This window comes from Gnatocerus cornutus, chromosome 6 (assembly GCF_029298725.1).
Source record: "Gnatocerus cornutus isolate USDA-ARS CGAHR chromosome 6, icGnaCorn1.1, whole genome shotgun sequence".
NCBI classification, from domain to species: domain Eukaryota; kingdom Metazoa; phylum Arthropoda; class Insecta; order Coleoptera; family Tenebrionidae; genus Gnatocerus; species Gnatocerus cornutus.
Genome location: NC_142238.1, coordinates 10685576 through 10699321, shown reverse-complemented (window position 1 = coordinate 10699321; position 13746 = coordinate 10685576). Strand labels below are relative to the sequence as shown.

The 13746-nt window shown below is 34.4% G+C and overlaps 1 protein-coding gene and 1 long non-coding RNA gene across 5 annotated transcripts in view; both read right to left on the bottom strand.

The window, feature by feature from the left end:
- Positions 1-237: 237 nt before the first annotated feature.
- LOC148172819 (uncharacterized) lies at positions 238-5105 on the bottom strand. Its single transcript, XR_015770269.1, has 3 exons — positions 5051-5105; positions 783-869; positions 238-718 (listed from the first exon to the last, which is right to left on the bottom strand). It is a non-coding gene; the product is annotated as an uncharacterized LOC148172819 (long non-coding RNA).
- The window catches only part of S6kII (Ribosomal protein S6 kinase II), a 12148-nt gene continuing 1623 nt past the window's right edge, over positions 3222-13746 (bottom strand). Inside the window, exons 1-13 of one of the 4 annotated variants that reach the window (XR_015770268.1) lie at positions 11071-11217; positions 10893-10927; positions 10278-10361; positions 9905-10228; positions 9655-9858; positions 9339-9602; positions 9056-9246; positions 8808-9009; positions 6961-7131; positions 6735-6911; positions 6463-6684; positions 5288-6416; positions 3222-5172 (exon numbers count right to left, since the gene is read on the bottom strand). Coding sequence is in view for 3 of the 4 variants with exons in the window: in XM_088039018.1 (XP_087895144.1) it covers positions 6066-6416; positions 6463-6684; positions 6735-6911; positions 6961-7131; positions 8808-9009; positions 9056-9246; positions 9339-9602; positions 9655-9858; positions 9905-10228; positions 10278-10361; positions 10893-10927; positions 11071-11098 (2253 nt within the window). In the remaining variant the exon portion in view is untranslated. Of the gene's footprint in view, positions 6417-6462; positions 6685-6734; positions 6912-6960; positions 7132-8807; positions 9010-9055; positions 9247-9338; positions 9603-9654; positions 9859-9904; positions 10229-10277; positions 10362-10892; positions 10928-11070; positions 11218-13746 lie in introns of those variants that run through there. The other 3 variants (XM_088039018.1, XM_088039020.1, XM_088039021.1) reach the window with 3 other exon arrangements.

The following is a 13746-nucleotide window of genomic DNA, read 5'->3' as shown; positions in this document are numbered from 1 at the left end:
AACTTGTGTGATTTACAAGACTAATCTATTATTTATCAAAGCTTGCGTCTCGCGATAAACGCACAACACGCACACTTCCCTAATTTTGGCGTGAATAATTCAGCGCTTCTAGCAAGTCTGCAGATGTGTTAAATAGTTTTATTTCTAGAATTAAACCCGCTGAAAGAAATCAACGCGTCTGCAATACCGCACTGACTAATAGCTCGGTTGAATGTTCTGCAGATGTAATTTTGTAGCACTAAACCTCAAAACCGCTGAAATATTACGCTCAGAGTCATACCATATGCACTGCTCATAACATCGCGGAAGGTGGAAATTAAACGCAACCTATTGATTACCAGCGGTGTCTGTAATTTAACCGAAAAAATCAAAATGTCTGTAATTTGGCGTGGTGTGTTGACGAGCTGCAGGATTTCAACGAGGATGCTGTAAAAGCTGATTTGTGATTCCAAACCCATCTGCGTTCTGTACGTGACTCTGGTCATAATCCACTGAAAGATCGCTAATTCGGCTATTTTGTCCAGTCCGCGATTTCTTTCGCTAAATTCATTTTCATTTGTCCGTGAAAAGGGTCTTGCAACCTTTCGTGCGTGGAATTTCTTATTCAAATGATCGGAAAGGAAGTTCGCGGCAGACTTCCAGTCCGCATCTTAGAATGGAATTCTTACTTTTTATGGCAAATTCATTTGTAATCCAATTTGCAAAATGTTAATCCTGTCTGTAAAAATGGATGATCCAACGTTAAATCTTTACAATGGATAACGGGAAATAAGATTTCGTACCTCCTCTGTATTCATGCATGAATCCTTGACAACTTTCCCGCCGAGCGACGTAACTTCGAACGTATCAGTTAATTTACTGTCGTGCGGCTGCAAAATACAGAATAGTAATTAGTAATCCATTTTATAGAGTCTGAACAATAGAACTTGAATGAGATTAGCAGCGTCTTATTAACTATAAAACACAAGTTAGATCCGTGCGTGATTTCCAATTTCCATACTATTAGGAAACTTGATGGCTTTCAGCCTAATCCACGTGGGGTGCGATCTGAATACCTTATAATGGAGTTTCCTTGCTGATTTTTCTAACTGTTCGAATTGATTTTATACAATGTTCGAAACAGACATTGAAATGTTCTCTAGACAACAACGATAAAAGTTCAATGGATCAATGAAACTCTGTTTAATGTGACACGACACTAAAACTGAATTTTCAGCAAGAAAATGTAAAGCATTCTCTCAAAATTCGTTTTAATAAGGAACGCTGCATTAAATTGAGGATGCCTTAAACTCACGTCTGGTGTTTTAGAATTAACAGGAAGCCCGGGCATAAATGCAAAGATATGCAAGCTGGCAACAAGTATCCTTTACGGTCTATTGTTTTATGTTTGAAACTTCCCGTTGTCATCTTTATCTGCAGACGGTGTTTATCAGGCTTTATCAATTAACGAAATATTCATCTAAAGTTGGAAATTGCAATCTTTGAAGTTTGATGATCAAAACTCATCTCGAAAAAGCACCTCAATCACGTCGGTAATGTGGTCAATTTTCTCTAGTCTATAAGAAAATATAAACTGCCATCTGATTCGATTTGCTATCATATGCAGAACGCATCTCTTCGGGCGGACTTCAAAGCGAACCTTGTGATCTCTTATTATGTTACATTCGGTTCGGCGAGCCTTGAAAAATACTCAAATAAGATGGTTGGTCGAAAACCAATATTCTCTTTTATTAGGTTAAGTTTATTCGTATTTGCTTGCGGATGTAGTTTCCATACTTATGGAGAAAACAACAAAGAGATCCGTTCCTAAAAAATCATTTTCCGGAATTGTAGATCGATTAACGAACTGAAGACGAATTTTCGATTTCTCTTCGATATAATTATAAATAGCGACCATCGAGGAGCGCCTTTGTTTTGATACCTCCATTTTTCAACGTCCGCCGCTATATTGAAATATTAATATGTGGACCCTTTGAGATCGCTTGACAAATGACTTGACCTGCAAATGTGTCGTCTATGAATTGATTAAATGCTCGTTATGGACATGCGTGTCATTCAATGGATTTGCAATAAATCCGGGAGCAAGTGTTGTTTTGATGGATTGATGTGAGCACCGACGGCGGTCCTGTTTGTTTCCCGATTAAGAGCTTCCAATTTGTACAACTAATAGCTTTGTGTATTTTGATTTTATTTGAAGAGACAAAAATGGGTCGCAAAAAATCGCGCTATATTTTTTATAAAACCATTTCGGGTAATATTTGTCTCTTAAATAACACTTTGGTGTAATAATTTAAAGTTTTACCAGAAATATCGCCTGATCGAAATAAAAAACCTTCCCAAAGAATTATGCTGTCTAGCATCGTAAAACAGTCATATAAAATCGCCATTTAAATCGATTTAAATCAGGCACCTTGGGCAAATGGCTAGTCACATAAAACTGTTATTTATTGAAAAGTCTACTTCAAACTGCATTTCCATTAACGACTACGTGTAACGTAGGAAATTTTAATTTAAGAAATTGCCTCGGGTTTCAAAATTTTCTAAATAAACTGAAGGTGGAAAAACCGAAGTACGTTTGTTGCATCGAATACAATGTTTCGCTCTATTATCTACGAGCAGGTGGGCAGACGAATCTTGCTCTTTACGACAGCGCACTGCACCAAAACTGCAGATATTCTGGAGAGAACTCCGACATGAGTTGCGTGCCAGACATTTTGATATACACGATAAAATCAGCTATTCTTCATCGGAGCAAAAGGCGTAAAGCTTACCGGATGAGGGCCGCCGGAAACTGATTTTTCGTCGCGAATTAAGATGCTCTAATTGTACATTTTATACAATAGATTTTTTTAATTGGAGGACCTGCGACGGATTTACTTGCACACAGTCTAAACAGCCACCGGCACACTAAAATTCACAATTTCATGTTGAAAATATTTACAAATAAAAAAGAAATTATACGCTGAACTGAGCTGAATTGTGTATGACTAACAAAGGGTAAACTAAACTATGTTTTTCTGTAGTTATGTCGCATTCAAACTGACTATGGAAATGAAAATGCTATCGTAACCGAGTTTTTTAGATGTTTTTGTGTAAGCAAAAATAATTAATTGCATGGCGTAATATTTTTAGGTGTATTAGAGAGGTGGTTTACATGAATAAACTGCAGATTTCAACATTTCAAAAACTTTATTAGTGATACTGATAATAAAATAAATTCAGTAAGGAAATATATATATTGAGGTACTCACCATTTTCAACATTAACATCAAGTTCTTAAAATAGTTACAATTTCAAGAAATAGGCCTCAGCAATGTACATTTTCAACTATTATATCACGAGAAAGATTACATGTGGTTTTAAAAAAGTCGTATCAAGTCACTACCTAATGAACATTTTCTATTGTTGGGTTGGCTAAGTCTAAATCTAAAACGAAACTGTGAATTCCTAGATATGCCACTTCTTCATTAAATTTATAAAAATAGGAATATCTATTACTGATTGTTTTTGGTTTTAACAGCAGAATGGCAATGTGATGTTGATGAGTGACAATAATACTGGGGTAAGAGCTGCGAAAATAACGATCTAACTATTATAAGGCATTCTAATGTTAGTGCATCATAACAGAAGTGTTTGTACATCTTTAATAAGCTCACAGTCTATTTCAGCGAGGAAAGTAACCCTAAATGTTGTTTGATTGGTAGTATGAGATATTAGCCCGCGAGAATCCTCTAAATAAACAATTACAAGCAACACTTAAAGCGACATTTCGCATATTCTTGCAAAGCCAGGAATGAAATGGATATACAACGCTTATTATACTTTCATTTTTCTCTAAATACGTAGCTTTAAAAACGTTACTACTAATAAGGGCCCTTCAGTTCACAGGAAAAGGATTTTACTCTGTTTTTAAAGGTAAAATTTTACGGATTTTTTTCCCAACGATAGCCCTTTCTAAAAAGTCAAAACTTTAAGGAATCTATCATGTTTTTCCGAAGGTAAATTCGGCCGAATAAATTCACATATGAAAACGTTTAAAATTTCACCGTTTTTTTAGAAAAACAGCAAATATTTCAAAAATTTTACTGTCTTTAGGTACATACAGTATGTCCCCGGATTGAGTTCACAAGAGGAAAAAAAAACGTTATTTTTCATTTTACAAAAAAATGACAAAGGAGTAATATTTTTTGCTTAGTTTAAAATAAATAAATCTTTAATTAAAACTTTAATATTATGAAACTGTGTTCTTAAAGTCGAAAAAAATAAAAAATAATGAAGAACTTTTTTATTTTTAATTTTGCAAAAAATGTCAAAGGAATGAAATTTGTTCCTTAACTCAAACCAATTTCCACTATTTGATTGACCCATTACCTGTTTTAGCACATAGTTCAATTCTAACACGTAATTTTTTAAGACGAATTTTCTCAATTATTGTTAAGGATGCAATTGCATTTTTTTCCAATTTTTTAATACATACTTACACATTATTGAGTAAATTTTTCTTTAATCTTTAACGCACTATTTGATATTGTGAATCTACAGCTTGCTATTATTTAAATACGATTACAAAATTTATTAAATAAAAATAATGAAAAAATTAATTTTAAGAGTACAAACTAATAATTTTGAAATTTTAATTGCAGATTTATCTGTTTTGAAATAAGCAAAAAAGTACAAACTAATAATTTTGAAATTTTAATTGCAGATTTATCTGTTTTGAAATAAGCAAAAAATGTTATTCCTTTGTCATTTTTTTGTAAAATGGAAAATAAACTTTTTTTCCCTCTTGTGAACTCAATCCGGGGACATACTGTATATTAATTAATTGTTGTATATTTTTAAAATAGGGCAGAAGCCTTAAAAATTGAACATTTTTAAAAGAGGGACCTAAATACGGGCTAAAATTAACGCTGCAACGTCAATAACCTATGAAGAGAACGCCGTTTCTTAAAAACCACAAGAACTCCATGTGGAATAGAATATTAAGAAAAAGTTATAATAATTAAATAAACCCAAGTTCGAAACATAACAGATAGATATGTAAACATACCATTCTAAGACATGCACGAGACGTCATATCCAAATGCAAACTCGATGAAATTACATTTCGAGGCTTCAAGACGAGATTTTGATGAAGCCATCATGAATTCTCATCAACAATTATTCAACTGCCTAGAAAGAAAAATATAAGACTATGTATGAAACTGAATTCATGAAATGTTATATGTGTAAGAAATTATTTATGTAAAATTCTTGATTTTTCTTTTAAAAGAGGCCTAAAATTCACCTTTGGAAAAACTGTAGATTCCATAAAATTTCACTTATAAAAACGGTAAAATCCTTAAAATGTGTTGTTCTGAAGAGACCTTCCTAGTAGTAAATTTATCCAGCAAATCCAGTCTTTGGTTTAGAAATTAATTGTGTTAGGAATTAAACAGTGACACTGAAAATTACTAAAAAAAAATATCCAAAATAATTTTACTGGACAAGTTAATACTAAATAGCGACATAAATGCAGTTCCGTTTCAAGTAAAAAATAATTATAACTTATATTCATTCTGTAACATACCCTCATCATAAAAATACTATAATATTAACACTGATATGCAATATTCATATAAACAGTACACCTTTAAGGAACGAACAATATGGCAACAATACTCTCTCTATTCCTATATACACATAATATAAAATTGACGCTGCAGTTACGTTACACACTGCTTATTTTAATTTTAATATAAAAACTTCTTTTTTTCTAATTTCCTATCCTGAGATCCCAAAATTTCGTTCAATTAACTGTTAAAAAGTAGAAATATTGTCGTACACTCAACGTTTCTCTTTTTTATTAGTCCAATTAAAATTTCGGGCTCTACTTTACCTAAATCGTTTCAAAAGCAAAAAGGTCCGTAACGTAATTTACGTCAGTGAAATAAATAACGTAATAAGACTTTGGCATTTTTTTCGGAACTGAAAACTCCAGAAATACGGACCTTAACAGCATCCTCTACTTCCCAAAAGAAACAATTGCACAAAAAAATCACATAATCCTAATAATTGACCATACATTATGAAACCTGTTGAACTCTGTTTAGTGCCTTATCCCGCAGTCTCCTTCTCGCTAATTCTGACATCGCTACGGGTCCAAGATGTGCTACTTGAGGCGAAATAGCTATAGCTCTAAACGTAGCTGCAACAGTCTCTTTGAGATGTACACCAGACTGATCTAGTGTGATGCTCTGACTGCTGTTTGCTTGCAGCTGAATTTGAGACTGACTGGGATACAAAGCAGGTGCCACTGAAGCCAACCATGGATGTTTTACAAGTTGCGCCGCCGTAGGTCGTCTTTGTGGTGCTATGTGCAGCATATCAGTCACTAACATTTTCGCTTCTTGCGATACGTTACTCCAACGACCGTTCTGGAAATTATTATTACAAAAAATACTTTCTCCACACACCTCTTACATGTAAATCCAATTTGCCTGAACTAACTCTTTGTAAAATACGTTGAGGACTATCAGTTGGGGCTGTGCTAAAAGGGCACCTGCCTGATAACATTATATAGAGGATCACACCGATGGACCAAATGTCACACGCAGCGTCGTAGCCTTGGCGTTTTAGCACTTCGGGAGCGACGAAATTTGCTGTGTAACACGGAGTCATCAAAAGGCCGTTGTCGGCCCGCAACTAAAACGGTTTTTATTGTTATTTGATTTGATTTTTGAAGGCAATGTCACCTGTTTGGCAAATCCCATATCACAGATCGTGACACTATCAGGCGTGCAGTCTTCTGAAGCAAATAAAATATTTGCTGGTTTTAAATCCCTGTGAACTACTCCGTTTTCGTGTAAATAAGCGACTGTAGAAGCGAGCGTTTTTAAGATAGCCGCTGCTTCTTGTTCCGGTAAATATCGCTGCAATTATGTAATGAAATGAAAATTTTACTTTATTAAATAGGCGTACTTTGGCCGTCATATAGTCTAACAAGTCTCCTCCTCTCAAGAGTTGTAACACTAGATATATTTTCCCAGCTTCTTCATACACCGCTTTCAGGCTCACTATTCCCGGGTGATGACCGTAGCGCTTCAAAATTTCGATCTCTTCGCGACAATCGCAAAGGGACCGACTTATTATCTGAAAAAATTTTTTCGATCGCAATAGAATTAGTTATTTGATGGTACAATTGCGTCCAAAAATAATGCACCATCCCATTGCTTATTTCCAAGCAGCATCGGAAAACATTTTGAGGGCCTCGCCGGCAGGTACGAGTCCGTTTTTGACCATCCCAGCACATCTGGGTAGTCATAAAATGGTAATTTTTCAATGTTTGCAAAAACCCTGTTCTGATCTTATTTTGCTGTGCTGTGATGGTAAAAGAAACGTATAAATACTGTGGTGCGTTTATGGCTGTAACTTTTTAAACAGTTTCCACCAAACTGACCGCAAGACCCTATAAACATAATCACCCTCAAGTACTGGGTCTGATGACCAGAATTGATACCCAATAAATTACAGCCTTTTTGTTGATTCAAATTTACTGGAATTGGGGAAAAAATATTTGGAAATAAAGTTTCAGGACATACAGACAAATATAGTGTGAAGTTGAGTTTTGTTTTAATCTAATGTGGACTTGTAATAATAGAGTTGACGAATGATTAAAATTTAGATTAGCTTAAAAGTGCCGCATGAAAATTTTCAAATTTCGCTTAAATTAAATAAAAATATAATTGTCAATTTTGACATGTTAAATCACTTGCTCTCATTGTTTTGTAGCTTTTTCACTTACTAGTTAGTAGAAACATAAGTTAATTACTAGTGAAATAAATGAAGAAAATTTGAGTTTCTTAGGTCCCAAACAATGACAGAAAATGTATTTTTATGGCAAAGTTGAAAAAAACTATAATTTATAGCTAGAGACAAATAATTAAAAAAATTATACACCCGGTTTACAGAAACAAAATTTGATCCTTAATTTACCAAATAACGTTACTGGGGTTTTTACATCTGAAAAATTATGTTTGAAAAACTAATGAAAATGTATAAATTGACGCTTCAAAAATTATAAATGCTAGTGGTTATAATCAGAAAACATGTAAACAGTTTAGCAAAATTACCAATACTAGTATTGTTGCCAAATCTTTAACAGCACTAGGATTGTTAAATGTGCCTTTATACAATCTACTGCTAAAGAGATACTGTTACTCTAACAATTTAGAATGAAATGAAATATTTAACATTATGTTGAAGTGTCATAAATAAGTTGCAAGTCTAATTTAATTTCAATTATTGCATTAAACCGGCCTATACTTAGTTACTTACTATTGATCAGAATTAAAAATCAATTGTTCTACAATTTACTTATTTAGCAATGAAAGCGAATTATGTGAAGAAAAATGTACGTTAGAATAATCAATAATTTTAAGAAATAAATTAAAATTAAAAATTACATCTTTAATTAAAATTAATATTTAATTCTATCAAATGTCAGCAATCAAACTTAAGTGCGAGATTAATTTAATTGCAATCAACTCATAGTAGGAACGGGGCCATTGATTAAGAATACAAACATTGATTCAAAATTTCTTTCAATGTTCTTCAAATCATGTTGTTTAGTTGACTGAATCTGCATGAGTTTTAGAGTGAGTTGTAAATAAAATTTGGTTGTCTGACGCACCCCTGTATGAAAACTGACCGCTCAGATCTCAAGCAGACCAACCCAAAAGTTCTAGGGGTAAAATGTATTGTTGGGTGCATATTCTGTTCATACCATGGTGCATTATTTTTGGACGCAATTGTACATGCATATTCACCTTGACTGCATATTGTTGCCCGGTGGCTTTGTGGCGCGCCAGCTTACAAAGACTGTAACTTCCAGAACCTAATAAATCTAAAAGCGTATAGTCATCAAAAAAGTTTCTCTCCACAGTTCTCATTATTTTAAAGGGGGCTTCAGGTGTAACTTTCTTTGCAACGGTACCGTTCTCGAGCAAACAAGGGGCTACAAAACTAAACCTAAAAAAACAAACTTATGACTTTCTTTGGGGATGCGGCATCTCACCCTCTAAAAAGTTCATGAGCGTTGGCACTTGCGGGTACTCCAGGCGAGTCCCTGGGTGTTTTACTTGTAAATTCTGAATCAAAATGTTCATCATCTGGTCCACACACAGCTGGCTGAAATGGTGGTCGAATATTTTTGGCAAGAAGGGCTTCAAAGTCGATGGTTGCAAAAAACTCGTGCTTCTTCATTTCCTAAATAATTAGGTACAGTAATGAACAGTGGAGAAAAAATTGAATGATTTTTTTGATATTTCAGTTTACTGTCTATAGCCGGGGTTTGTTACCTCCACTCCTTCAGGGCCAGCTCCAAGACGATTTGCAGGATTTCTTTTGAAGAGCGCTCGTAAGAGGCTTTGCGCTTCGGGACTAAGATTCGCAGGCATTCCTAGCTTTGCTTTTAAGATTTGTGTCATGGTTTCTCTTCTATTCGGACCTTGGAAAGGTAAGCTTCCAGTCAACATTTCAAACATTAAAACACCGAAAGACCACCAGTCAGCTGCAAATGAATGACCTTTTCTGTTTACAACTTCTGGTGCCATATATTCGACCTGTGACAAATTCATTGATTTCTCTAGATGTATTTTAAATGAACAGACTTACAGTTCCACAGAAACTATAAGCTTTACCCTCTTCCAGAGGTAATTTAGAGAGCCCAAAGTCGGTTAAAGCAATATGTCCATCAGCATCAAGTAAAACGTTTTCGGGTTTTAGATCTCTATAAATAATTCCTAAACTGTGTAGATGATTTAACGCCAACGCTAGTTCGGCCAAGTAAAATTTCACATCCTCTTCAGTAAACATTATCTGTAAAAATATTTACAAAAAGAGTCTTCATTATGTCCCCACTTACTTCTTTGCTAAGTCGCGAAAAAAGATCCCCTCCTCTAAGAAAATCCAGAATTAGATACAGCTTGCCCGCTGTTTGAAACGCATAGTGAAGTCTTACAATAAAAGGATGTTCTACATCTACTAGAATATTTCGTTCCATTTTAGTACGATGTCGATCACGAACTTTTAAAGTGGCTTTTTTCAACACCTTCATGGCGTAAAGTTTGCCACCGTCGGTCCCCACCACTTTGCGAACAAGGAAGACTTTTCCAAAAGAACCCTCGCCCAATACTTTGAGGAGTTCAAATTGAGAGGGGTCAGCTTTTTCATGTCCGTTACGGACCAGCTAATTAAGAAGAGTGTTTGATTGTAATCAAAATTTTGGGGAGACTCACCTCTCCAAGCTCAATTTCATGTTCACCCTCGTTTGCACCGGCCTCATCCACACCACCCGCTTCATCAGTATCACCAGACTGAGACTAAAACAATTGTTATCAATCATGAGTGAACTTTGTTGACATATGCAGGATGTTCAATGTAATAAAAATGTCATTGATTGATCAACATCCTGTATACTTTAGCGTATTGTTAGTATTGTAATTTTCTTATTTCAGAACAAAATAAAGCGTTTATCTATAAGTTAAGTTGTTAATTTTGTCACTACTGATTATTACACAAGTTTATTACTGTTCATGTATAGCTTGGAGTTCCATGATGGGGAGGTAGTTGTGTTGAGCTAAACGTACACATGCCCAGCAAGTTTTCACATAATTCTTCAACTTGGTCAAAACTGACCCAGGAAGAATTCAAATCAACAAAACAGAAGCGCAACTAGTTTCAAGAAGCATTTCTATTTTTCTAACTACACAACGTTAGGAACTTGTACAAAGGAACGGGATAGTGTCACCTAAAAGGCAAATCGTCGAAATACATGCAACTTAAAGGGTAACAAAACTGGTGCTTTTTCGTGCAACAACAGAGAGTTGCAAAAACGTAAGTATTTTACGTACAGACACTATTCTTAGGGACCTGGACACTCCAAAAGCTGCAAATGAATAAACTCGTTATAAATCATAAAAACCTGCTACGCGTGCTACATAAAATTAAAAGTGGAAGTAAAAACACTTTCCAGAGGTTTGACAGATGGCTAAAATAAATTGTATTTGACGGTGTTGCAACGGAACTAACCTCTGTATCGGCGTGTTGAATTTGCCATGGCTCAACCGAATTTGCTAACGGCATATTAATTTATTTCTATTTGACATTAATTTGGTTTTTCGGTTTATTTCTGCAACTACAACACGAACATGGCTGTCACTCCGCGCTCAGCTGGGCTAAACTAATACCACACTGCCACAATATAACCAGTAATGTCACGGGCCCATAATTTGCGATACCAGTCCTTATGCGCGAGGGCCCGCCTCAACGGTTTTTTCTCGGCGCTAAATTTAAAATGGCCCACCTCAAGCGTTTTATCTCAGCGCTTATATGACGCGCAGTTTAAAATGGCCTGCAATAACATTTCTTGCATTAAGGTTGAACTGCTAAAATCCTAACGGTAAATTTCAGTTTCGAAGCAACTATGCATCGGTCTCACTCGTCTCACTTCTGAGTAGGTAAAGTTTGGGGTATGGTCAAATCGAGGGTCAGATCATAAAATAGTAAATAAACCATAAATCTAACCGAGAAGAAATGCAGAATTAGCTTGAAAGTTCTTTGCACAAATATTTCACAAACAAAAAAGGAACACATTTTTTAAAACAAATGTTGTTTTTTTATAAATAAGTTTTGCTTACATAATAAGCAAAATTAGTTTCAGGTGTATAATCAAAAGGAATTTGAAATAGTAATAAAACTTATATAAATAAATAATATAATAAAAAAAAACAAAAAAACACAAAAAAAACTACAAAACCAAAAAAAATCTACTAAAACAAAACAAAATACAAAGAAAAAAATAAAAATATACAGAAAAAAACATGCAATGTTTACTCAAACATAAAAACAAAAAGAAAAAACAAAAAATATGTGAAAAGCCCACTAAAGGCATTTCTTTACCATTTCGGGTAACATACATGACAGTCTTTTAGTTTGATTAACATTACGTCACAAAATTCTTCATCCTATAAACACCCCTTTGGAGTCCAAACTATGAAAAAACAGTATCTTCTTCTCGTAACTAGCAATTGTCTTTGGACTTGATAAAAATACTGACGGTTTTTGTTTAGTGAAATCGTGTTTGCTCCAGTGATCAAACAAAATTTTATTTTTTTGCAACTATTGTTTCCTGCGGTGTCAAATTTTCGAGCCTATTGTCGCCTATCAGCCCATCTGGTGAGGCTGTCAAAAATGAATTGTTCTGACATATGAAGAGTCCACCCGGGAGAAATTTTGGTTCAGGTGGGGGTGAATCTTCACAGTGAATGTCCAGGTTCAGATTTTTTAGTTGTTCTGGACAACATCCTTTCTCCTTTTCTCCTAATAACTTATACGCGCAAGCCAAAGCTTTGGATTCGTTTTCAATGCCACAAAACGTGTATTTGTTACGCGAAAATTTGATTTCTATTATTCCTGCTGCCACTTTCGCTCTACTTGTACTTGGTCGCAGTTTACAAATTCTACCAAAATTACTAGCCGTCAGTCTTTGTTCTCGCTTAGTTGTGGTCAATGAAATATTTAAAACTTTTTCCGGTGTTTTCCGCAAGTCATTTAAAAATTTGATCTTCTTTTCCTCAAAATTAAATCCTTTTAATACCCAAAAAGGTAGAATTATAGTTTTAACCACTTTTGTTACCAAATTTGGCATCAAGAATGGATCAAGAGTGGCGATGATTTTCTTGATTTTTAATTTGATAATGCACCCGCCTTCGCCCGGAAATCGAACTGCATTCATTGATAAAGTTAGTTGACCATAATTATGCTGTAAATCAACAAATCGCCACACAAAAGAAAATAATTACGTAGCAATAACCTTTATTGAGGGTTTTACACTGAGGGTCGTCTTTGCCTGAGGCGAAAGAAAAGGACAGACACCATTCCGAAATCGTTAAAATTTCAAAAGTTTAGCCAAAACTACAGCCGTCCTAATTAATAAATTGACTTTTTTCTTGCGCCAATCGGTTTGTTTTGAAAATGTGTAGCGTTGTTACTAAGTCAAATTTTAATAAAGAAAAATATAATTTTCTAAAATCAAAAAAAAATATTTAAAAAACCAAGATCTAAATCTCATAGGGTAGCGTCACTACAATTTTTTGTGCTCTTTCAAACACAAAAAACCGCACCTCAATAGCTCTTTTCGTTTTCGTGTAATTTTGTACGAACTTTTACATTGAAACGCCCTATCTTCAAATATGGATAGTTCAACCTTAATATAGTTTGGGGACTGAAATACCTTGTTTATGACTTAACTGGGGTACTCACTGCACAAAGAGACGAAACCACCACCGTTGAAGATTCCTTTATCTTGTGGTTTCGCCTCTTTGTGCAGTGAGTACCCCAATTAAGTCATAAACACGGTATTTCAGTCCCCGAACCATACAATGTTATCAGGCGTCTACATTTTATACTTTTTTTTTTTAATTTTGAATTAGATTAGTTTCCTTATTATAATCATAAATACACATGTGTGTTATTATATTTTAGTATTATATTACATACTCCCTATACTCCAATTGCCTGTAAGTTATTATTGATTTAATTGAAACAATCCTACTTTAAATTTATGAAATTCAAGTTCATCTGCAAATATTTTCTCTTTATAATCAATTTATAAAAGTTCCTTTATGAATAAAAAGCTTTCCTGTAAACACTGCTGTACATAACTTAACAAATTTGTTTACTTTTTTAAAACCTTTAAATTTTGAA